At 40.1% G+C, this 25,590-nt stretch overlaps 1 protein-coding gene across 8 annotated transcripts in view; it reads right to left on the bottom strand.

Annotated features, from left to right (window-relative positions):
* KALRN (kalirin RhoGEF kinase) overlaps nucleotides 1-25,590 on the bottom strand; it is a 528,347-nt gene that overhangs the window by 235,838 nt on the left and 266,919 nt on the right. For all 8 annotated transcript variants that reach the window (XR_005829443.1, XR_005829442.1, XM_040604676.1 and 5 more), the window contains exon 10: nucleotides 9,652-9,774. Coding sequence is in view for 6 of the 8 variants with exons in the window: in XM_040604676.1 (XP_040460610.1) it covers nucleotides 9,652-9,774 (123 nt within the window). In the remaining 2 variants the exon portion in view is untranslated. The remainder of the gene's footprint in view (nucleotides 1-9,651; nucleotides 9,775-25,590) is intronic.

The raw sequence follows: 25,590 nt of genomic DNA on the forward strand, positions 1-25,590 counted from the left end.
TATTTTGTGTCCCTATTTTAGCACACAAATCAGAATCTGTTCTGATCTCGGAAGTCTCTTCTTTCTTTTCTGTCCCACATTTACATGCAGCTACAAGAAAACTAAGTTTACAATGGTTAACTGACCCAGTGACCCAATTACCAGTCCCAGGGGGGAGCACACACTCTAGTGAGTTGACTGATATTTCAGCACAGCTGCACAGCCCTGGCTCTGCTGTGAAGGCTGCTTCTCTCCTATTTGGTTTTCAATGCATGGAGAGGAGCAAAGCAGGAACAGAGCCCATCCCTTGGTGTGCACTGAGGCACTGCTGTTTGGCACAGTTCCCTTTGGGTAAGGACCTGGAACTGGGAGGGACAGCATGACACCCCATGAAATGAATCAGAAATGGTTACTTTCTACAAAGGAGGAACAGTGTGAATGCATTCATGGCTGGGCAGTATTTGTTTGAGCCACTTTTGCAGTGGGGAAAAACACCTACCTCTGATTTTAAAGAGGATTCAGCTAGGTCCATTCTGAGCCTAAAACAAACTCTAGAGGACTACAGAATGTAGTGAAGAGGACTACAGAAAGTGAAATTGTACTAGACCTCTCTCCCCCACTGTGAAGCACTGCAGGTTTCAAGTCCTTCCTGCCCTCCGCTTTGATGTGTGGGCATTGACAAATCCAAGTTCTGGTTGTCGGAATAAGTCCTGGCCACAGGCAAAACAACCAGGAGCCGGTTGCCAAAAGCTAGTGCTCTCAGCCACCTCCCCTCTCCATGCAAACACCCTTCATTTCACCAAAGACTCAATGCATTCACTTCAGCTCTCAAGCTGACACATTTAATGTGAAGGCTGCACTTCCCATTCCCTGATATTAATGAGTCACAAATGCCCTTTTACACTGTGCACTTTTGTGTTGAGACCTAATATTACTTCAGGGGAGATAAAAGCAGGCTCTGCTCCCCGGTTCCTATACAGCTGTTGATGTCACTAATGCCATGAGGAGTTACCCATGCTGTGCAGAAAAAATCAATCCTTATGCATTGAACAAAACACTCTAATAATATTAAGGGTTGCATGTTAATAGGACACGGTGTCATTGTTTTGGAGCATATACTGGTTTCTATTGTATTAGCTGCATACTAATATAGGCAACCCTGCTAAACAAACACGTGCACATACTCACTGACAGTTCAGAAACACCTCATCCTCAGTTCCTGACTTCTTGTGAATTCTACAATTTCTTTCTCCCCAGACATGCTTCATTTTAAGTGTAGTGACATAAGAAGGCTGATTCTGCCTGCTTTTCTCATGCCAGCTGTAGAACTTCTCTCCCTAGCTCTGAAAGGGAGAAGAGGAACCTGTGCTTTTGCATGTGGTAGTGCTCTGAATCAGACACTAAACAAAGATGCCTAAATGCCTCAAACCGTATGCCATTTCCATAGTGACACAAACCAGTGCTTTCTTGGGGCTTGGTTATGCAAAACCAGACCTCACAGACCACAGTTATGGAGGGCAATATTAATGGCTGGATTACACATACTGAATCAACAAGTGAATTATTTATATACACATTAGGATTTTTGTCCCTGTTCACACACATGTATTTTCCAAAAGACCTCTATAAATCCACTGATGTTGCCCTATTTCAATACAGGGGAAACTGAAATCTGAAATGTATCCCAGGGAAACACATTTTAAAAATAGGTTTACATGCAATAAAATGTTGCTTGAATACTTTCTATTTATAAATAATCATTATAAATTTGCAATAGTCTCATAGTGCAAGTGTGCTTTTTAGACAATTCAAATGCATGATGTGGAATAAGAGGACATACTTCATCTGGACAATGAGGGACCTGTGATAGGAAAAGAAGAAAGGGACAACCACACTGCCAAGCAGCTTCTCTGCAGTGTAGATACAACCATTGCACTGGATTCTCCACTCTTCAGAACAAGTTAATTATAATCAATTTCTCTGAAATTGGAAGTGTGATTTTGTTCTAAATCTTGTGCAGCAGAGTAATTAATCAGACCCAGTTAGTACATTCCCAGAACATTTGCACAATGATAATGAATACCTAAAACCTGTCCTTGAAAATTATTTTGCTTTGTTACTGAATACAAATCTCTTTGATATTGGCTTAGTCTACATGAAATATCCTTTATCAAATGTCTGCAAAGCAGCATATTTGTGATTTTCAGCAATGTTGCTGAAAATACAGTTGCTGTGGCTAATGTGGGATCTAAAAACACCACTGGCTGGCCTGGAGGAAGCAGCACAGCCATCGGCAGCTGCTTCTACTGCCCTATGACAAAATCAGAAAATAAAAATGCTGATCAGATCCACAGTGTCACTTCTCTCCCCTCTGAGCCTCCCCACTATCAACAGCTACAGGGAATTGAATTGAAAAGTACTAGTTCACCATCATTACAAATGAGATTTGGATATTGCTGCAATTAATCTTCCTGAATCAATAGGTACGGCTTGATAGCCCACTGACCTGCCAATAAGGAAAGCACAAAGAAAAATGATCAGAGGGGATCAAAAGCCTATAGATGATAATGTTTTTTTATTAATATATGCAGGTCAGTCAAAACAGCAGTGCTCCATCTAAGAGGGCGTACTTCACAGAGATTGTCAATGGTAAATTTTTTTGTTTCAGCTGTGTATTAGTTATTCGGTTAAGATATCAGTACCATATCAAACATATTTTTAGTATGCATGCTAGATAACACATTGGTGTTATAATTTTCCAATGTTCTCTTTAAAAAGTTTATGGCCTTGAAAAAACAAATTCCAGGATTTTTCTTCTTTAGAAAATTTTCTGATTCTTTTCCTGTCTTTTCTGATTCAAAAATAAATTAATTCAAAAACTTAGAATTCCACACACAATAAAAATCCCATTTTCCAGAACATCTAGAATGAAAAATATGTATTTTTTAAAATAGCTTTGATCTTTCCCAGTCTGTCATGGGAACAGCATTATGCATTTATAGGCAAATTAAAGGAACATATTTTAAAGATACAAAAATAAACCTACCCAAATAGACCAGCGATAGGAAGCTAGCTCCTGGTAATTGTCAAAAACGTATTGCATTGCCAAGCCTTGAGATATTATAGGGAGCATTTAGATTGTGAATCATGCTGCAGACGGTTTAATGAAAAGATCCAGCTGTCATGTGATTTTGGAAGACAAGAAATAGGAAAGAAAATCCCCTTTAGCTTGAGGAGAAATACACCAAAACATAAACTCAGAGACATGGTGTAATAGGCACAGCTCTTCATGTGATTGCCAGGAACATTTCTGCACCATTATAGAGCATCTCTAAAAACAGGTTCCCCATTACCACTAGATCGTGGAGTACCAAGGGCCACCAATTCCATTACATTGCTTGCAGAAGACAGCCAAGAAGCCTTTTCAAGCAACCCCTGCTATTGAAGTCTCCATGGGCACATCTAGATCATGCAATGGGGCACGGTACTGATATCCACAGCGTACTCTGAAGAGTATCACACTTCCCCAGGGAAAACATGTCTTACGAGACCTGTTTCTGACATAGGTCTGGCAGCCAAGTCCCCACAGCATCACATCTAACACACCTATACTGCTCAGCCCTTCCCAGCCTTTCTGGTTCCTGGCTCAGGCTGTGCAGAACAATTTCAGTATCTGCACTTGCACTGGAGATATGTCCTGAATCACCCACAAGCTGCTAGACTTCAGGCAAGATTTATACTATTGCTTCCGTGATAAACTATCTGGCTCTTCAGCTATGCTGTTAGAAGTTTTTAGATCCAGAAGTTCCAAGATAACCTTCACAGACAACCCATATATAGGCAGTTTTATTTTTCTCTGCTGCCTGTGACTGCCAGATGCAGCCTGCTGCCAGCCAGGAGAAGAAACCAAAAGTTCTGGAGCCCAGAGCTCCTGCACCACAGTACAAAGGCCTATGGAATCCGCTGCCAGTGGGCATTTTTTCGTCTTTGTGTAGATGTGAATATTTTTATATAAATTAAGTGAACAGGAAACTGCAGATTATAGCTTCAGAACTTGCTAATGACCATGCAAAGGATGCTGAAGGTAAGAGTAGGGCTGCTTTTTTATTGCCCGTCTCATTCTTTTTGATATTTTAAAAAAGATTTGGCATTATTGCAACCACAGTTATTATTGCTGACTTTGAGCATAGCTCTTACCAAGTTTAATTGTCTGCTTTCTCCCTGTTTTGGCCTAGTATATCACCCTACAAAGGATTTTAGTCAACCAACACAAAGGGAAAAATCCAGTATGCCCAGTGAGCTCTTCCTTTCAACAATCAAGTAGGTAAAAAAAATTTTAAAAGTAATAATAATTTAAAAAAATAATCATCCTGGGACAACACTCTCTAAGTGTTCATTATCAACATGGGCTCCTAATTTATGCCTAGCTGTTTTATATCAGTACTGAACCTTATGCCAAACTTTAGAACAATGACATCCAACAGAGCTGGAATTTGTATGGGAAAGCACTAGGTTTTTATCCTGAAGGCCAAACAAGTAGCTGTTTGCAATTCAGCTTTGGACTGACTATTCCATTACCTCACTTGGTTTTAAAGCAGTTCAAGTAAAACTATGAGGGGCTGAGAGATCACAGAATACCATTTTTACCTGCAGTATTCTTACTGAATCCACAGGATATTTCATATGACAAACAATATAATCATATTTTTAAACATATTTACACTTAAACTACTTTTTATCCCAAATAACTTTTTGAAAACTCTGAACTGAGAGCATTTTAGGAATGGTACGATGGAGGAAGGGAATACTCTAGACAGAAACACTGGAGCACAAATTGCTTCTCAGATGAAGATTATCACCTGTTCTTTGATTTCTAGTAGATGATACAGGCCTTTGGCTTTCAAGGTCTTCTCTGAAAGCCTCCCCTGCAGGAAATTTATTTACCTCCCTGAGAAGAATAAAAGGAAGAGCTGAATCTTAAAACTATATATGTACACATAAAGTTAACTTTGACATTCAAAGCCAGTGTTCAGGTGTTTAATCATCATCTTCCAAAAATTGTCTTGGAGGAAAGCAATCACAGATACCCAAGAACAGAAAACCGAATAGCTTCCCAAATGTCATTACTACAAAGCTCAGCATTTTTGCTCCCATTTTCTCTGGCTTTCCTTCTTTGTAGTAAATCAAGAGTATTCCACTGCATTGCATGTATACCTTGGCAAAATGGATCCTGTAAAACTTGCAAAGTCAGGAACACAGGATCCAGCCATGTACCTAAATCAAAACTGCTCTAGTCACAACACCCGAACAAGGAGCTGCCACACTGGCCATACAAACAAGCCCCATGAACTTGGATGGCCACAGCCTCCAGTCAGCCTTCTTACTGTGTTTGATAATGGTGGACGACGGCACATATTTTGAATGAAGGCTGCTCAGAACACGTGCTTTCTTGCATGCTAGAGTTGTGATATTTTACCTTGCAAACATCAGTGCCTTTGGATTACCATGAAAAATACACCAACTATTGCATGGAAACATGCACACAGGTACTAAATACAGAATGCATTTGTAGTTGTGAGCATAATGGGGCCCAAGAGCCTTGAAAGCAGCTCCACAGATCTGAGAGCAGCTTACCCCCTAAACACAGATGACAAATCTACCTTGCATTAAAGCATGGACTGCCCAGCTTTGCAAAAAAAAAAAAAAAAAAAAAAAAAGGATGGTTGTTTTTCTGTGACCTTGAACAACGTGGGTTTCGGCAGGGGTGGGAGAACACCACGGGGACAGAGTGTGAGCCAGCTTCCACTTCTGCTTTATTTCATTTTGCGACGACGTTTGGCTAGTTTGGATTAAAAACACCAGCTCTGTTTACCATTAGCAGAGCTACAGGCTTTTGCAATGCATTGCGAGTGCCATCTGCAGGTCGCAATACGTACTGGTGGGCGTTCGCAGAGCAAAAATGCGGAAAAACCTACTCGACAGGAAATCTTAACCGTACATCTGATGGAAAAGCTCGTAAAAGCAGAAAGACTACAGAAACGCTTGTTTTAGATCATTCAAAGCGCAAAACCACTCAGTCCCGTGGCAGCTTAGTGCAAGGGATTAACAAAGCAGCTTCCCCAGTATCTTTCCTAATTCTGCACCAGCACAAATGCAGTGATGCTCTTTGTGAGCAGAGGAGGATGTGAGGCCACCCTAACCTCTGACTGCTGAGAATGCCAAAAAGGAGGAGGCTGATCTGTGGCACCTCTCTTCATAGACCGAGAACAGGAGAAGGGTTTCCAACATGTGCAACTCAACTTCATAGTGCTGAAGCACTGGGAGGCTTTTCCAACTAGAAGGCACACTGGTTTTCAGGATAAAAGCCCTGAATAAGGTAGAGAGTCTAAAATGAAATTATCTTTAGATTTACAGTCGTAATTGACTGAACTATGGTTATCTGATTTGCACAAAAGAATTCCAACCAAGCAAAGAGGCTGTCATCCAGAGCGGTATTTCTTTGGAGATATCTTGATAATGCCTGACTACTAAATTTCACTGTGTGGTAGACACTGTGCCTACAGGTGGCATTTTCAGGGTGGAAGCCTGTGAACAGTATCAGGACTGGCTGAGAAAGTAACAGGTATATACAAGCTAACAACTTCTGTCCCAGGAGCTCAGGCTTTTTAATCCAAATTCAAACATTTGCCATCTGTGCACTCCATATAGAATAAGTACTGTCAGAAAAATTGCCACAGCAGTTTTGAGAGCAGTTATGAGAGAAAGGGACCCCAAATTATATTTCCTATTGGTCACAATGCAGCACTTTCAAATTCACTGACATTTTCCGAGCACAGCTGTATGCAGGACTGTGATCTATTTGAGCCATGCCTGATTGAATCACTACATCCAGATTTATAAATCTGTGGAGTTTCTAATCAGACACACAGACAGCACATTCCACCTCTCAATCTAGTGCCTTGGCAGGTCAGTCAATCAGAGCATTTCTCAGCACAGCAATCCCAGGCACACTACTTTTCTTTACATGTAGTTAGGCAGCATTCAAAAACATGACTGTTTTGTCCACCGTTGAAAATATCAAGAAAACTCATGAAAATTGTTTCATCTGACCTTTGCAAATGCCTTCTTGAAATAGAACAAATATATCTGCGCCAAAAGAAAGTAGATTTTGGAGAATAGATTTATACTGTATGACAGGCTAAGTATTTTTTTCAGAGAATTGCCAACAGCAAATACTATTGCATATACGGTCAATCTCATCAGGTATGTCAGTATTATGTTTGGTTTTTTTTAAGAAAAACAAACACAATCCTTTTCATTATCATTAATACCAATAATTAACATGAGGGGAATAGGCAAACTCATCAGTTTTTTTCAGGATCTTAGCAAATGTGCTTAATTATATGGCTATATTGGGAGCAAGCAATGCCAGTTATCCACCCTACCCATGGTGAAGTTATTTGCTATCTTGAGAAAAACTACAAATAACTGAACTTAAGTTAGAATTAAGTACCAACTAGCTCTAAAGAGTTAAGCATCAAGAAGGCAGTCAGGAAGTATAAAAACTGGTCATAATCAGAGTAGCGAGGAGATTTATTCCCCAACCACAAACTCACTAGAAGCTTCTGCAGGAGAGCTGTAGGTGTGATAAATTTATGGTCTACCCTCTTACCCTCACTATTACTCTTTCCAAAGCAGAGAGTATTATATTCTTAAGTCTTTGACCTTAGATAAAGCCTGAGATTCCTTTCACTTCCCCTCAATGCATGTCCCCATGTCCATTTACCAGCACCACATTCCAGTGTCACACTGCAGACAGGCCTCATAAATTAGCAATGGTATTCTGGTGTGAATACACAAAACTATTCCTGTCAAAGCCGGGGGGAAGTAACAAGATTCAGCTTGTGTCAGTTATTTCTATTCAGGAGGCAACATAAACTTCATACTCAGAGTGAAGGACTGATTGTGACTGTTCACGATTGTCCAGGCAGAGCAATGAGATGCTCATTGGTGCTATCGCATAAGATGTAAAAGGATCACATTCAGAGGAACCTGAGAGATTCTATATCTGTGTAAACCACACTTTCCTCTTTCCTCTCTATCCTCCTCCCAAACACCCACCTTCATTTGAGCACATGTGGCCATCCAGTGAACTAGATTCACACACTCTTTGCTCTGAATTTGGCCTCATGAAGTGAATGGATGTGTGTCTGAAGTTATTCAGAGACAGACATACTGAAATAGTACAGAAGGAGGATTAACAGAGCGGTTAGAAAAGTCTTTAAGTGACATAATTCTATTGTGACTTGCCCTAGTACCTACCCATGCATGCTTCCTATCTGTAAGGTTCCTAAACCCTGATGAGGGGATGTATCTCTAAATTACTTCATCCAGTAGTGCAAGCCTTAAGCAAGCTGTTTCCACGTGCAGTTACACACCTTGGTGTCATATCCACTGTCTTTTCTCACTTGTTCTTAATTTATTTCCTACATCTCCAGTGAAGTACTACTCAAAGAGGAGGTAAGAAATGGGGAGGAAAGCTAACCATGATCCGGAAATGTGAGATGTAACTGGAATTATGAAGCTGACGCATCACAGAGAAGGGAAATTTAGAAAATATTAATGCCACAAAGGACATTACATCACCTAGTTTTAGCTCCTTTATATTACATGATCATCATTTTCATTTCTTACCTCAGTGTTGCATCCAGTAACAGCTGACTCAAGCCCAGCTTCTGGAAAGGCACCTTATGCTGATTTCAGGATAAAATCTCCCACTAACTTGTGCTTTTGGATGAGGCCTTGCAAAACCATGGTTTGCAACCGCAAGCTTAAGGTCCATTTTAATAAATTCACAGAAAGTAATTCCAGAAATTCAAGCCTATTACCAGAAGACTTAAATCCACAGGTGGTCCCGTGAAATTTTAGAGACCCACCAATCTAGAACTGCTGCTTTCAGGCTATGTGAATTGTCAATGGTATGCAAAGACATCCCATCACAGCTGTGACAAAGATGAGACATATTTTTAAACAACTACTATGTCCATGCTTCAAGGAAAAGTTATAAGCTTTTAGCTTTATACCAAAATTCCTGGACAAGCCTTGCTTACACTGTGCTATGAGGAAAACAAATAACAATAATAATGTCTACTTGTAATGATTGCTTCTCACTCCAAAACAAACAAAACCCCCTCCCAAATAATACAGTGTACTCTTGGATAGAGTGAAAGGGCAGTTGCTCTTGCTGCAAACATTCTAGTGTTTCCCTTGCTTCTTTACAAGTTGCTGCTTTCCACTGTATTCTCCAGGTCCTCAGTTTTCACTGTAGGAGCTAAAATTGATTTTTCTACCACTATTGCTTATAACCACCCTCCTCTATGTCCCAACACTTTGCATTACTATCTCATAAACTGCTTGCAATTTCTCATAGGCTTTGAGACCTCTCATCAAACAAATGTGGTGATTTTCTGCTTGCAAGTCCTGCTGCTACCATATCCTGCAGTGTGCATGCTGACTTTCAACCCTGGAAGCTGGGATCCTGGTCAGTTTCCTGGTCAGTTCCAAATGTTTGAAGAGAGCAGTGTGACCCAAAACAGCAATATTTTTTTTTTTCTCAATATAGATGAGGAGTAACAAAAATCAAGCCAGAAAATCTCCAATTCGGACTCTTACCTGTGCTACTTCTTCAAAATCATCATGTCGTTTCTGCAGCGCGCGTGCTCTGTGTAGAGATTTCCCTACTCCTGTATGTTTACTCAGAAAGGCTTCCCCATGATTTTCAATCCAGTCCAGAACCTGCCAGAAAAGAAGAACATCCAATTACCTCTCCTGTCTCAGCAGCACAGAGAAATTCTCGGGGTGAGGATAATACAGCTGCAGAGGTATTGCTTTGTGCTTGCTATGGCTAAACACATGCAAGATCTGTCAAAGTCCACTCCAACTGTATAAAAGATACAGATGTTTATAGATGTTACTGGTAAAATCAGGATTATTGGAGTTTTACTATTCAATTTATTTTGAAGTGTAGCTTATTTATTTGAGCCTGGCAGATATTAAATATTTACTTTCATGTAAATGAATTTTAGTGAACAGGAATCAGGAATCTGGAATTTTTTACAGCAAGTACCCTCCTCTTAAGAGCTCCTTGTGTAAACTGAAAACAGTGATAGCTAATTTCACGTACACAGCAGATCTCAGTTGGAAGCATCTTAAGCCAACCCAAAAGTATGATGGAGGGATCAATTAAAAATTATTTTGATGTGGGGAGAAAGCATTATCAGGGTAACTAGAATGAAAATGTTAAGAATCCTTCACTGTAGGCCATAAAATATTGACAGTGTGTAACCTACAAGTCTTTCAGGCTTTCAGTTCAGTTTCCAGATCCTTATGGAAAAGCAGACTGTCAGATCCAATATTCTGAGAGTTAAAGAGGATATTGTTTTAAAAGTAGATTAACTGTATGAGCACCATCCATTTGGAGCTCCTTCTCACAATAACACTGGCATTAAAATTTAGATCAAATCTGTCTGAGGTCTACTACAAGCTGGGAAAAAAAAATAACTTGACAATAAGAGCTTGGAAAATTTCAGGATGTGATCTTCACCCTTTCTACAGCTCTTTCCCAATACACAGAGGCTAAGAGAATAAATAGTACTAGATCAGCGCTGCTATTTGTGTAAGTAGCTAGGGCTTCAGCAAGGAGCTGCCTTGCACTTGCAACGAGTTCTTGATCCTCAGTGCTACTGGGCTAGCAAACAACAGCTTGTAATTCTGTCACACTGAAGGGAGAAGACGTCACAAGCATCCCCAGGATAGGGACACTACCACAGACTGCTGCACCTGCAAATAGCCTCGGAGCTGCATCCCTTCTTTGTGCACCACTGGGGTGTGAGCAGCAAGTGTGGGCACCAGCGATGCGGGGCAGGGGCTGCAGTGTGCCTTGAAAGTGGTGGCAGCTTGGCCTGAGAGAGGCTCTGGTGCCAGGGTACAGAACCGAGGCAGGAGGGTGCTGTTGTGCGAGAAGCCACTTGTCATGTGTGGGGCTGACCAATGAGCAGATACTGCTGACTAAGCCTAGAAACCTAAGACTGGAAAAATGAAAGATGTGACTATTTTTATTTTTTTTTTTCAGGCAAATAAAGCTATTTCATGACTTGGTTGTACAGAATCTAAATGACCTGGGTTTTGAGTCTTTTCTGTACTGTAGATCCCAAGCACGTTTTTCTACGTTCCAAGTACAAACAAAGCTTTATACACATATATTTACTTCTCAACCCTATTTCTTTGCTGGGAAAAAACTTTTTTAATTAATTTTGTGCTTACAAGGTATTTTTCATTCACAGAGTACAAATAATTTCACAAAGTGGGGTATCAAAGCACTTCATGTCCTGCAGGGACAACACATATTTGGCACAGGTGTCACTGTGGGGTTGAGGAAGCAGAACCAGGTATGTTGGCAGTTCAATCACCGCTTCCTGCTTCCCTTTCTGTGATAACTTTGTCTCCCATTTGCTCTCAGCAGAGAATCCCAAACACATTCCTTCAAACTGTTTGACAGCCATGTGCCAGCTGGTTTGCTAAGAGCTCTTCTGCAATATATTCTTGACCAGGAATCTGTATATAACTGGTAATAACATTAATTATTGGACAACAGTCTTCTAGCATTTGTGTCGCTAACAAACTGTAAATAATTTATTAACATCCTCTTTCCTCTTGTCAGGATTTGTCAACTTATCTATTAAAGATGGAACCAGATGAAAATTCAATTTTGAAAAAAATCTCATGTAATGAGGCCTTATTTTTTAAATACTATTTTTTAAAATGGCAAATGGATTTAATTTAAACAATGTTTTATATGAAGTTAGTATGTAGTATATGCTTTCTGTTTATTAATAGCTGATTGCCACTCACGTTAATTCTACAGCAAACTATTCTAATAACTTTTTTTTCATGCTTATAGCATTAAAGTAGTAATAGCATAATAATAAAATTGTTATCCCAACCAATGTTATATTGGGCTGCTTTAGTCACTCTTAGATGACTGTTGACAGAGATTGCCTCTTCTGTTTAATAAACAGATGTTTCGTTACATGCTTCAATTCAAAATAGGAAATACAATGTTTGATGCCTACCTTAAAGATAAAAACAAGGGCAATGAATTTTAAGCCAGAGTATTCATCAAAATAAGGACACTTTACTCTCAACAAAAAAAGCAACCAAACAAACAAAGTGCTGGAACATTAATCCATAGGGAATAAACCTTTGTTCCAGGACTCATTCAAGAGCTGGCAACTCCTGCAGCAAAGTCTCATGTTGCATTTGGACAGTTACTCCGTACTGCCTGACACAGAAGGACACCATCTGGTGATTCACCAAATCCTTCCTGTAACTTGAAAGCTTCCCTCTGAGGTCATCTATACAGGTATTGATTAGGTTTCCAAATCCTTTAGTTTGTAAGATTAGATATAAAATACCCCTTGATGTCACAGAATTGTAAAACCACTTCAACACTACTAACATATCCAAATCAACCCTAAGTGAGCAGACAAGATTAAAAAAAATCTATAAACCATCCACTAATGACATGGCTGTAACACCCTATTTGATGACTACTTTACTACGCCATTTTTCTACTTAGAGTGCCATGTCTCAGATTTCATAGACCCTATCTGCTCTTTAAAAAGTTCTGGTTCAAATTGTTCCATAAACTCTACATCTGCCATGATTCCCACAAGAAATAAATCATGAATTTTTTAAAACTTGCTTAACAGCATTTTCTGTGGCTCTGAAACCCACATGAACATATTTGACCACTCCAGTCTTCAATGAATTTATTTTCACAACCATTCTGTGAAATACATAAATGCTATAATTTCATTTTGCATGGGGGATATATATATATATATATGTATAAAGAGACAAAGTGAGTTGCTGAGGTGCCCCAGGAAGTTGGCAAAAGACAGGACATTAGCATGAGGCTCTGATAATCTGATAGCCCTAACTATCAAAAGAATACTCAGCATTTATATGAGCAGCTAATATGTTTTTCCTTATACAAAGCATTTTCTATCTAATAAGCTCACAATAGTTTGCAAACATGGAGAAATACCACGTCTTTGTTTCCATCATACAAGGCACAGAAAGTTTGCGCTAAATGATGAGCTGAGGTATGGAATAACTGAGTGAGCAAAGGAACAGCGAGAGCATTAATCCGGACAGATATAAAGCACTTACTCCCCAGTGAAAAGAATGAGAAATGTTAAGCAATTAGTCTGTGGCAAATGCAGGAACAACTCAGAAAGGTCACAATGAAACCTGAAATCACCAGCACTTGTAAACATCTACCTGTCAGTGTGTTTGGAGACATTCTCCCTTACCCTGAAGAAAGGAAATGTCTTTAGAACTAGCATAACTGTGTAATAATTCAAGATAACATTTAGCATTTTAATCTAGAGCACGGACTGTATATCTTACTCTACTGTCAAAAATTAACATTCTGAGATATAGTTAGCCATTGAAGTTACAGTGGCTTAGTTCAAATAATTTAATTACTCCTTAAAAACACAAACAGCTTGAAGATGCTGTAAAAAACACAGTTAAGAGTGTTTTCCAAATTACATCTTCAGATTTCCTAACTGTCCTTTATTGCCAAGCTATTTTTTCTTGTAACAGCTAGAAAAAGTCTGTAAGTCATGAATTCTTTGGAATGAAAATACTGTGCTACAGATAGATCCATCATCTGAGGTGTTTCTTGAAACATAAAATATATTTTCTAACTCCAGCATATGCCAACTTTCTTTCTAGTATGCATTTACTACTGTACTTTCACTACTTTGAAAGCTGCTCGGGCCAGGGGCCAGGACCTCCCTCCTGCTTTGTAGCTCCTAGCGCAGTAAAGCCTGATCCTGCATAACCACAATTTAAATACAGGCTAACTGCTGTGTGGACACACTCTCCATGTAGGCAGCATTTTCAATCCAGTCTGCTGTCCATTAGATAATACTACATTCATAAAAACGCAGCTGAGTTCAAACTTGAAGGCCCATATCCAAGCATGGGTGAAGCTGCCCCTGGAATCACCTAGGAAATGGTATAACTCACCAACATGTTCTGGAAGGATTGGGGGATAGTAGTCTTGGAATTTTACCTTCACCAGTGGCAGATTCCCATCCTACACCTTACTGACCCCAACCACTATTGGTGAGCTGATTGTGGTAGCTATTTCTGCTGTTCCGCTGCCCAGTTCCGTAAGATGTCCATAGGAGGAAATAAATTAGCTGTTCTGTTTACTCTGATGGTAGCTTGCCTGGGACTCCAGAAAATGTGCATGTGAGGCTAGGAGGTGAGAAGGAGGCTCTCTTTCTTTTCTAGATGGAGATTCATAATTCTGTGTTTAATTCCCAGCTAATAAAAGCTTACACAGCATCAGGCTCAAAAGCATGGAATGTTTGCTAGGAGCCTGTTAACAGAAGCAGAATGTAAACCAAATGCTCAAGAAGCACATTTGATGTCAGCAGCATTTATTGGTGGGAATGCTGCAGGATACACACACATGTTAAAAAGATATCAATATCTTTTTTTATTATTATTATTATTTCAGCTAGTTTAAGATCAAAAGTGGTTAAGAGCATTATTTTCTTTCTCTCATGATGTGCATGTCCTGTCTCCTTATCTCCTCAGGGGAACAATTACACACCCAACAAAATAAGCAGCAAACCCAGGTCACCAAGACAATTAAATAAAACTCCAGTACAATTACAGCAGGCTGACTGCACTAGCTATTACAGTCATTATATGGCTGGATAACCACAAGAATCAAAATGCTACCTGGAGGAACAATAGCCCTAACTGTCCCTTTTGAACAATCTATGTAACTGCAAAAATAATAATAGTGGCAATTCAGACAGGTTTCATCTGAGTGCAGCATCAGGAAGCAGATGCTTCAAAGAGAAACGCTTCTAGAGCCCTCTCCACACTCCTTTTTGCTGAAGATGGAACTCTTGCCTGTGGGAAGCCTAAGACCTATGGCGCACCTAAACTGGCAAAATAAATATTGCCCAGGTGAGGTCAGGGAAAAACATATCTGAAAGTCCATTTGCAGGGAATGGCAATAGTTTGTACAGGACAAGGTAGGAAAACGTGGAAAGAAAGAAATGTAAGAATGGTTTTAAAGGAAAAGGATTGAAGAAGCAATCAGGCAATAATTAAGCAAAGTTCTGGGACAAAAATTGCTCTTCCTCTAGGCTAATTTGTATGATGGGAATATAGCAAGATGATTGCATTCATGCAGTTAAGGTCAATTCTTTTAATAGCTTCAAAAGTTAATTTGATTTTTAAATTAAAAAAAGCAGTGAGTACTGTTTTTAAAGGGTAGAGTTTTCAATGTAGCTCTTTGAAAATTAAGCCTCTTTCTGTAGGTATCTTTCCTAGTAAATTTGAAAACTCAAAAGCACCTCATAACTTTATCTGATTTTAAATTAAAATCTCCTTGGGAACCAACTCTTTCCTAGCAGATCCCCATGCTCTGCTCCCGTTTTACATTAATACAACATGTGAAAGGAGTAGTAAATCCATTACTTTAAGGAACTATATCCGTTATTGAAGAAGTTGGAAAAATTCTGCATTTTCACATCTTTTAAACTGTATTTCTTTTAGCAGCAATGAATGAATATAAGATGAGAGTGACTTGGATAAGAATCATAGAATCATTTAGGTTGGAAAGGACCTTTAATGTCATCAAGTCCAACTGTTATCCTAGCACTGCCAAGTCCACCACTAAACCATGTACCTAATAGCCACATCTACACATCTTTTAAATACCTCCAGGGATGGTGACTCAACCACTTCCCTGGTCAGCCCGAACACAGAGGCTTGCTCAAATACACCTTGTCCTACAGGAGGGAGATGAGAAGTGTAAGCTAGTGAGCAAACCAGCATGAATAAGATGCAGCATGTTGTGCTAGCAGTGATGGGGCACCCTGACTTCTGCATATGACCCAGGCCCATGTTTAAGAGTTTCGCTGCTCCTGAGCAAGATGACCCACTGAAGTGCCTTGGCAGAGGGAATCATTAATCTTTGTTACTCTAAGACCCACAGTTGTTGCCATAGTGACTCTTAGGTTACTATGAAAACTGAAAACAAATTATACCATTTTACACTTTCAGCAGTTAAGAGTTAGATATTGATCTCAAACCAGTCAAACCTGGCATAACTCAAAGGGGTTAGATTAACTCTTCGGTAACTCTAGCAGGGTTGCAATAAATTCCAGAGCAATTCCCATGAGATAAACCCCATTTATTCAGCTTTAAATGAGGCCCCATTTCAAAGAGGTGCATAAGCACTACCTAACTTTAAACACATGGATAGAGCCTCCAAAATGTGCTAGGCTTATGCCAGTGAAAGGAAGCCAAACAGTATCAAGTTGCCACTACACACACTTTATTACTTGCTCTTGAGATACTATGGGCTAACTAAAATTCTGGTGTGATACCAGGAACTCATACAGCACTTCAAAACTTGTGGTTTTATAGTCTCATCACCATTTCCACTCACAAGATTCAAACCTTATCTTTACCTTTTCCATAGCTGCTATTATGAATGTTCAGTAAGGCCTTGCGTATCTGAAACTCCTATTCCAGAAACTCTGCCTTTGCCAGCCATGCTTTCTGTAACCAGGAAGTATACTTAAAAGGTTTATGTTTCAGATCATGCTTTCATAGGTACCTTACCACCAAAGCTTGTTGTAAATGTTTTGTTGTACTGCACAGCAACAAAATCTTTTCTGTCAAAGCCCTTCAAAATTGTAGAAACCCAGTTAGTTACACTGGCTGAACTAGAATTTGCAAATACAACACAGAAATCTCTTGGCAGAATATAATTCATTTTCTTACAACACAGGAACTAGAAGCTACACATCATATATGCATTTATGAGCAACACAATTCAATGTAGGCAACCATCCCCTTCTTGGGTGGTAAAAGGAAAGGGCCTCTAAGCGATAGAGTTCACATTTGCCAGGGAGACCACTGAATCTGTGGGTGGAAGAAGTAGCCAGCGTGAGATTATCAACTTCTATCCACTGGAATTACATCTGCTTCTGGACAACACTATTCTGTGCAGGCTGGCATGGCTAGCCCAACCTCTGACCTGCTACTAGTACCTCCAGGAGAACTTGGTGTCAGCAGCAGCACCAGGGAAGACAAGAACAAACACTGAGAATCAGAAGAAAAACAAAACAAAAAATCCCCCAAACTCCACACCAACTCAAGGAGACTTAATAAATCCTAATCCTCTTTAATGAATAAAATGCACACCAAGTCTGATTTAAATTAAAATACAGTTTCTTTGTTGTATTCCAAATAGTTGCTGAAAATAGATTTCTTTTCCCTCCTATCCCTGGCCCTGTCACAGCAGGGTAATGTCAAGTAAAGGTCTAGCTGAGAAAAAATACCAAAATACAAAAGAACTTATCCTCTGGCTTTTCCTGCTATTATTAATGGTTTATAATAGAACCCAAAACAAAACTCAGCTGTTCTCATTGTGGTTTTTAGCTCCTAATAAAAACTGAGCTCGCCTTTTCACTTCTTTATTCATTACAATTTTAAGCTGGTGGCACAGGAATGTATTTTAAAAACCAGTTTTTTGAAGAAGGGGGATCACACCTCCTATTTAAACCAGAAACATCATCTTTGGCTCCCATGAGATTATTTTTAATTTCAGAGCCATCTATATCTCACTCTAAAACTCAGGTCTTGCTCCCACCAACATCCACAGCAAAGTTTCAACTGACTTCAGTAAACATGGATCAAAGACCTCGTGTTTGTAAAGTTAATAGGCAGGGGCTAGTTATGCATCCAGCAGAATCTGAGCCTCCGGACACACGCCAAACAGTATGTTCTATTTCCCATTTAGCAACTTCTGAACAAATGTAGTTCGTATGACAGCACGTTGCAAGCTGCACAGGTTGATGCACATCAGTGCACGCCTACCATACGTAGACAGCTCTGCTAACGCAGTTCAGTAGCAGTGGAAGGGAACAGTGCTCTGTTCACTCTCTCTGGTTAAGCATGTGAAATTATGCAAGAGTTTTAAGAAATAAGCAAAAAATGACAAGGATTTAATATCAAAAGTAGACTGGAATTCAAGTGATTTGCTTCCATGCCCAGCACTGCAGTTCAGCAAATGACTCAATTTCCCTGCCTCCATTCTCATTTCTAAAATGACATTAACCACACTTACAGTCAAAACAAGTAAGGATGACAAAATGTTTGGAGTGAAAGCTGCCTTTTACTTCAAGTTTTTGCAACCTCTAGCAATATGTGGCTCCAAATTTGGTTGAGGATTCTAGGAACTTTTTCCAATACAGGAGCATATCATGAATAGTAAACAATACCACAGTAGCTGTACAAAAGCAAGCAAGCAACCCATCGAAAGGCAGGGCTTTAAAATCAGGTGGAAGCTTCTTCAAATTCACTGTGGTATAAATGCCTCATCACTGAACATATAGCTGTAACTCCTGAAATACCATAGCTTGACCTGGCCATGTGGCAATGACTAATTCATCTTCAGGAAATATTACAGCCAGCCAACCAAGTTCTTCCATTCTCAATTCAGCTCAGATGATCAGGCATAAGAGTAACTTTTTTCAAATTGGCTTGGGACCTAATCAGCATATCCCACTATCACCAGCCAAACAGTCTGAAGTGTGGTTTTGTTGTTGTTGTTAGCTTTATTTGGGTTTTTTTGCTGTTTCTGGGAGGGGGGTGGTGGTGTGGATTTTTTTGTTTGTGTGTTTTTGGTTTTTTTTTTTTTTTTTTTTTTTTAAAGAAGAGGTGGAATAGAATGAACAGAGCTACACTCATTAACACAGTCTGAGGACCGGACAAGAAAGATGAATTCTGATACTTCCTCAGTCCCTTCTCAAGGAAGATCTCTCTTAAAATGCTACAATAGATAACCTTCCCTGAAGTCAGTCAAAGCCTGTCACCTCCATTTTGCCTTTCCTTTTTGCCACAACTCTTCCTTGTGGTATGTATGCACTCAACTGTGTCTGGGTCTCTTTCAAAAGCCAAAGAACTAATGCAGCTGCTATTAAGTACGATTTTTTTGAATCACTCCCCACTCTTCCTCTCTAACTGTAGTTATTCCAAATACCACCACGTAATTAACGAGGTCTTTTCAAAACAAAAAACATGCAGTCCCGTTTATCCTTGGAGCAAAAAGCAACCTTACAGACCTATCAGTATTTTGCTACATAGTGCAACTAAATTAACAAGGAGAATTAAATGCAGAGCCAATTACAACATTGAAAAAAACTTCCTTTATTCTCTTGTTTACATTGAACCAGAAAAAGAAGTCCCCATGAAATCAGAGTGTAGGTGTTTTTATGAGCTTCCTGGACATTATGTGAAAGTTTCACCTCTGCACAATCTTTCATTTTAACAACAAAAATCTAACCTCTCTAGTTAAAAGCCCCGCTAGTTTACCAAAAGCAGAACATCCATGTTCTGTTCTTTGCAATGGAGACAGCCTTGAAAAGCACAGCTGATACTAGTGAACACTTCTGTGTAAATCATACAGCTATACTCTTAGAGTGTCAGAAAAATCCTCAATATGTAAAAATGCGTGCATATAGTCTTCTTCAGACTCCTCACTGCTTCTAGCACCCACAGATATCCTACAAGCCCATCTGGAAACAGGACTGTAGGAGTTTGTCCAAACAAGACAGTCCCTGCAGCAGGATCTTGTTCAAGAGCTTCTGCTGTGGAAATCACTACAGAATAACAACTCACCCTGGCTACCCCCTTCTTAGCAGCTTCTATTGCAAAAGTATGCAAAAAAAGTTGTGAGAAGAGCTCCAGAGTTAACAGCATGACTAAGTGAAGACATCCTAAATATCTCCCATGGCAATGGCCTGAGGACCAACAAGACTGTTCTTAACTTTTCTAGCAGAGTTTCAGAAGTTCATGGTGTCTTTCCGATTAAGGCCTCAACTTGCAGTAGCACTGCTCTTCCATTTCCCACCCCCCTCCAAGAGCTTTCACATTACTGCAGACCTATAGACCTCTACAACAGTCAAAAATACTCGTTTGCTCCCAGATATGCCACCCTCCCACGGGCAGCACGGCTGCTTACTTCATGTGATGATGAGGTGTGCACAGTCTCTCACCCAGCTGCTCCAACTTAACTCCTTACATTTTCACATGCTTATATGGCAAAAATAACCTTGTGTCTGCTTTCTGCAGATGGCTATTATGTACTTGTACAGTTCTTCACATCTATAAATATATTATGATGGTTTAAAACTGACATGCATTTGGAGAAGAATGAGAATATGATGTGTTCTGGCCCCATCCACCTTCTCTCCATGTAAAGAAAAGAGCTGATCCCAGCCTTAGTAATCAGTGAGATGCAGGATTTAGTCATGTCTCTCTCTTGGGAACAGCACTTTCAATTCAGGTCTCTGGCAGAGTTGGCTGGGTGTGGGCTGGCCATTTTGAGAGCAGTACTTGCCCATTTCCTCTGGGCATCGGCTGAGGTCATGCAGCCCCAACCTGCTCCTTCACTAAATGTTCTCATCTAGGACGCAGGCTCCCCAAAAGGGAGTGGGAATACACATGCCTTTCTTACCCTGAGAAAGAACTTCTTTCAACGTAACATTGCTTTCCTTTGGTAGAGTTCCCATTCATCAAATGTATCCTCCTTATCTTTCATTTTCTTGATTAAATATTTTACTTGATAAAGTTTGGCAACTGCCTCTCTAAAAACATTCCAAGTAAGAGAACAATAGACAGACAAATGAAGAACTAATGTTTCTTCCTTAATGCCTGGATTGTTACTAACATTCCCAGAATATTGTTTTTAAGGAAATAAAAAAAAAGAGAAAAAATAATAATCTTCAGGTTAAACCCCCTGTTGTATTCTTTAATTGCTGAACTTCTTTTAGAGCAAGTTTCAAAGCTGTGTGTGGGTGGAGAAGCTATAAATAACCACATTTGTGCATGCTCTTTCTGTACAAGACACAGAAAATGTACTCTGCATCAGCACAGAAAGATGCTGCTGTGCTCTGCATGAGGCTTCTCAAAGCTGGCAGGTAGATTATTTCTTTTGCAGTTATGCTACTTGTGCTGCTGTTTGTGAGTCTTTTCTCCAACATAAATCATAGCTGGCACTTAGCTGTAGTGTAATAAATTAGCAGCGCAACTAGTCAGATCTATCAGTCTCTTACCAATGTTAATGTTCAGAAATACAGAAATATTTTAACTAAAGCATATAGCATTTTGGTTGTTTCTGTCTATAGCAGTTAGAACAGTGATTTTGCTCCTTCTGAGGCTAATATGCTTTCCCCAGGTGTCCATTTCTTTTCCATTGTTTGTTCTTTCAGATCAGTTTTACAGGGTGCAACTGCTGGGTCAGTCAGGGCTGGGGCCAGCTCTAGTCTTAGGTCTGGCTCCTCTCATCCAGGCTATTTGCTTGGACGTAAAGTTTTCTGAAAGTATCCCAGGTCTCACAGCTCAAGAGGATGGGAGGAACATTGGCCCCAGCAAAGTGGGCATCAAAGCAAAGACAACCTGGAAAGCTCTTGACTTTTTTTTCAAGCAAACCTCCCTTTCATTTTCCTTTATGAGAAACATAAAATTATGAAAACAAAAAGTAGTTTCCACCACTTTAGCTTATGCTCTGGATCTCCCAGGAAGAGAAACACTTGAGCGCATTCAATGTCTGCCCCAGCTTCTTCCTCATGTGTGCTGAAGCAGTGGAATCTCTACAGCTCTTCAGCACCAACAGATGAGCAAATATCCTAATCACATTTTATATGCTGAATAACAATGCTCAGACTATGCTGTGACCATGTTTACTAGTTGTTTGGTTTTTTTTTTTAAATTCTTCAAGTAATTATTTAGCATCTTGTGTTTCCTTTTACCTCTAGTAACCCTCTATTTTCCTTTTCTGGCATTAGACCAACAGAAAAACAGCATTTGCAGATCTGATAGTAAGTAGAGACACCTGCAGGACCCAGCTGATTTAGATTTCTTATTGGGAGCTCTGATTCAGACTTCTAAGGTGTTGACCCCCGAGTTGTTGTTACTAATGACAGCTATCATCACAGCTAACCTTCGTGTTTATGAATACAGCATCACAGTACTGATTTTCATGTTTGTGAGGTAAAGCATCCTGATTCTATAGAGAAATTTGTGCATCTGGAAGTGTGGCCCTTTGTGGCTTGTGAAGTATTTTCCTTGCATATGTTTGCTTAATTTTTTTTCTCACTGGGACTGTCGAAAATAAAAAGTCCCCAAGAAACAGAGCAAGTACACAGCAGGGGAAAAAAGGAGTTATGTAAACTCTTTAGAAAACTACGTTATCTGCAAGTATGTAAATAGAGCAATTGATTTTAACTCTGCCAGTGACAGAGGTGCTTACGGGATTCAAGAGAGGAAACAAAGCAAAATTAATAGAATGTGGAAAAAGATCCAGGAAAAAAAAAGGACTGTTCTTCACAGTTCCAGCCCTAATGTGCTTTATGGCTCCTCTCAGTGCCTCAGTTTCCCTGTCTGTAAAGCAAAAAGAGAAATCCACTGATAGGTAAATGTCAGGCTAAGATAATGTAATCATTACCGCTACCATTAAATGTTCAGCAGTAGCTATAAACACTCAGGAAAAAAACACAACAAAACAAACCATGAACAAATTTACTACATGTTTTTTCAGCTCCAGCTGTAACCAGAGCATAACTGGGTTAGTGTAGGCAGAAGTATGATAGTATAATGGTATGTCGGGTAGGTACCTACCTTGGGAAATACGCTCATCTACTCAATAGCAAGCTTCTAATTTTAGTGCTCTGGGTCACTGTCTGGAACGGTACTCATCTGAGATTGTTCTCCTAATTTAGATAGTACCATCTACATTTTGATAGTATCAACCCATCTAAACTGTTACTAAACAAGAACTTTAAAGGCATTTAACAATTAGAAAGGACTAATAAACCAAAGATGAGCTTTACAACAGAGTAGTCTTTAATGCAAACACTATGCTCCAGGCCCCCATCTAGGCGCTCCCTACTGTGCTTGAGTTGCCTGCTTCACCACAGAGAAAACTGCTGATTGACCAGGATATTAAATAAAGCGCTGCTTTAAGGTTACCGTTGGGAGCAGATGATTTAATCATCTTGGTTTAACAAGGCTTACAGTCACAGCACACAGCAAAGACAAGTTTAGCAAGAGAACAAATCCCAACTGGGACAAATGGGTCTCAGTACATAGTCTCATCCCAGTAACAGAAAAACTCACCAGGATGGCACAGCGCCGCAGTAGTCTTAAACACCCCTCCCAGGGTCACAGCCCTCTGGGGCTGAGCGTCATGCCATCATCTAGGAAAACAGAACCTTTGGCCACGGGGCTCTGACCTGATGTCAGGCTAGAGGTTAAATATGAAAGTGCAAACCATGTGGGGAAGAAGTAGAACAAGCATGAAAGGAACAAGCATGAAAGAAGTACCCTGAATGTCAGAAGTGGCTATTCTCCATTAGGGACTTTCCTGGGATCTCTTATTTGTCTTTTAAATAAACCACTTCATCTCACAGTTTAAGATACTCTTATGTGTCAGGCTGTGTGCAGGGAGCAAGGAATGCAGCACAAGGCTGTTGGACATTTTAGCAGGGCTCCTCTGCCACTGGATGCTCCCCAGGGATTCAAACCTGCACCACAGCATTTCTCCCACCACAGGGCCACCTCAGCATCTCATCTGCTTGCACTGCCTGTCTGTCAATCACTGCTCAGGCAAACCAGCTGCGCTTGACACACGGTATCCCCGGGCAGAGAAGTCACAGCTCAGTACTGCAAGTAAGTGGGGAAAGGGCTAAGTTACTGTGGTACATGAGAAGCTTTGCATGTAGCATACAGACCCCATGCTGGGCTAGGCACTCAGCATGCAAGACACAGCAGAGCTGAAATAAAAAGCCCAGGATGTTTGCATCACTGTGTAATCCACCCATAACTGTATGGCTGATTTCTTTTACACGTTACAGCAGAAATGGATCCTGTGAGGGTTTTGAAGGGTGAAAGGCCAATGACCTTACTGATTCACCAAATGAGGCTACAGATAACGGGACTGAGAAGCTATTTGTGGGAAGGCAAACAAATGGATGTTGAGCCCCGAGTCCTCTGGCAGACTGGTATTGCACTAATAAACTCGAATAGGTTGCAAATAGGTGCAAATAGGGCAAGACTTATGAAAAGCCCTTTCAGCAAGAAACAACCTTGAGCCATTCAAGAGAGAAGAGGAGCCACCTAGAACTCCAGGAGTGAGAATCATGGGCAGGAGGAGGGGTAGAAGTGCTTGAGGGCTTCCCCTAATAGCACCTTTTAAATGAAAAAAATGAAAGTTTTTGGTGAAAACCTGCTTGCTTTCTTATGTTTTTCTCCTAGCTTGGTGACTCCCAGAATATAGCATCCTCATCCTGAAATTCCTTCTCTTCTGGTTCCCTGACACCTCATGCATTTTGAAAACCTGAGAAGGTAAGGAAGCAGAAACAATACTCCAAAACACATTTTGATTGTTTAAAGTTACTTTTTTCTAGAGGGAAATCTAAAAAAAAAAAAAAAAAAAAAAAAAAAAAAGTTTCATTTTGTGGTTCCCCTCCCCCCCCAACTTTTCCTCCTTATTTGGGAAGGGAACTGTCTCAAGGTCAGAATGTTTTGTATGTTACTAAAGCCAAAAATAAAAGTAATTTTCTCCATCCTTCAACACGTCCCATTCAAAAAAGTCCAAAAGGCAGGAAAGAAACAAGTAAAGGACTATCAAAACAAAGGGAGGAGAAAGGTAAAAGAGCAATGGACAGGCCTGGAATATTTTCTTTTGCATGCTTTCACATTTAAAAGACATTTTTGCTGAAAAGGAACTATAGTGTAGCATAAAAGAAAGTTTATAGCTGTAACAGTATAGAGGAGTTTGAGCCAACCAGCTCTGTCTAAATGTGCCTGAAGGGTCACCCCAGCCTAGGCAATAGCTTCCAGAACTACAATCCAAAGATTACAACTTTAAAAAACAAGCAAGAAACTTTGTGTGAGAGTTCCCTATGAGGAATATGAAACAAAAGAAGTTGCTGAAGTCTCCCGTAAGCTACAACACTGTGTTTAGCCCTAAATAGTGCACAATGTCTCTTCTAAGGACAGAAATACCAGAACCCTTCAGTTGAGTTGGTTAGGTAGGGCAGCTACCAAAACAAGGCACAGCCAACAGGAGATGCTAACAGAGCAAATAGCTGCTGCAGAGCACAGCTATATGGAACACACCGAGTAAAAGTAGTTTGTGGCACGGAGTAAGGTAGAGCTGCTAGGAGGAGCAAGAGCTAGTGGGAATGACTAGCACGGAGAGGAGCAGCTAGCAGAAACTGGTCATGGTGCCAGATCAGCTCAGCCTAAACTGGGCCCTGCTACCAAGCAAGACACCATAATCTCAAACCATGGATGCAGTTCATTACCAGAGGGGGGAAGTAACCAGCTGGCTGAGCAGCAGCTCCGTGGAGGGAAACACAGCGCAATTGTTATGGTTATACTTTGGGAACTAGCTATCATTACCTTCTTTGTTGTCTGGCTAGTTTTGTTCTCACT

Source organism: Falco naumanni, chromosome 8, assembly GCF_017639655.2.
Source record: "Falco naumanni isolate bFalNau1 chromosome 8, bFalNau1.pat, whole genome shotgun sequence".
Taxonomy (NCBI): Eukaryota; Metazoa; Chordata; class Aves; order Falconiformes; family Falconidae; genus Falco; species Falco naumanni.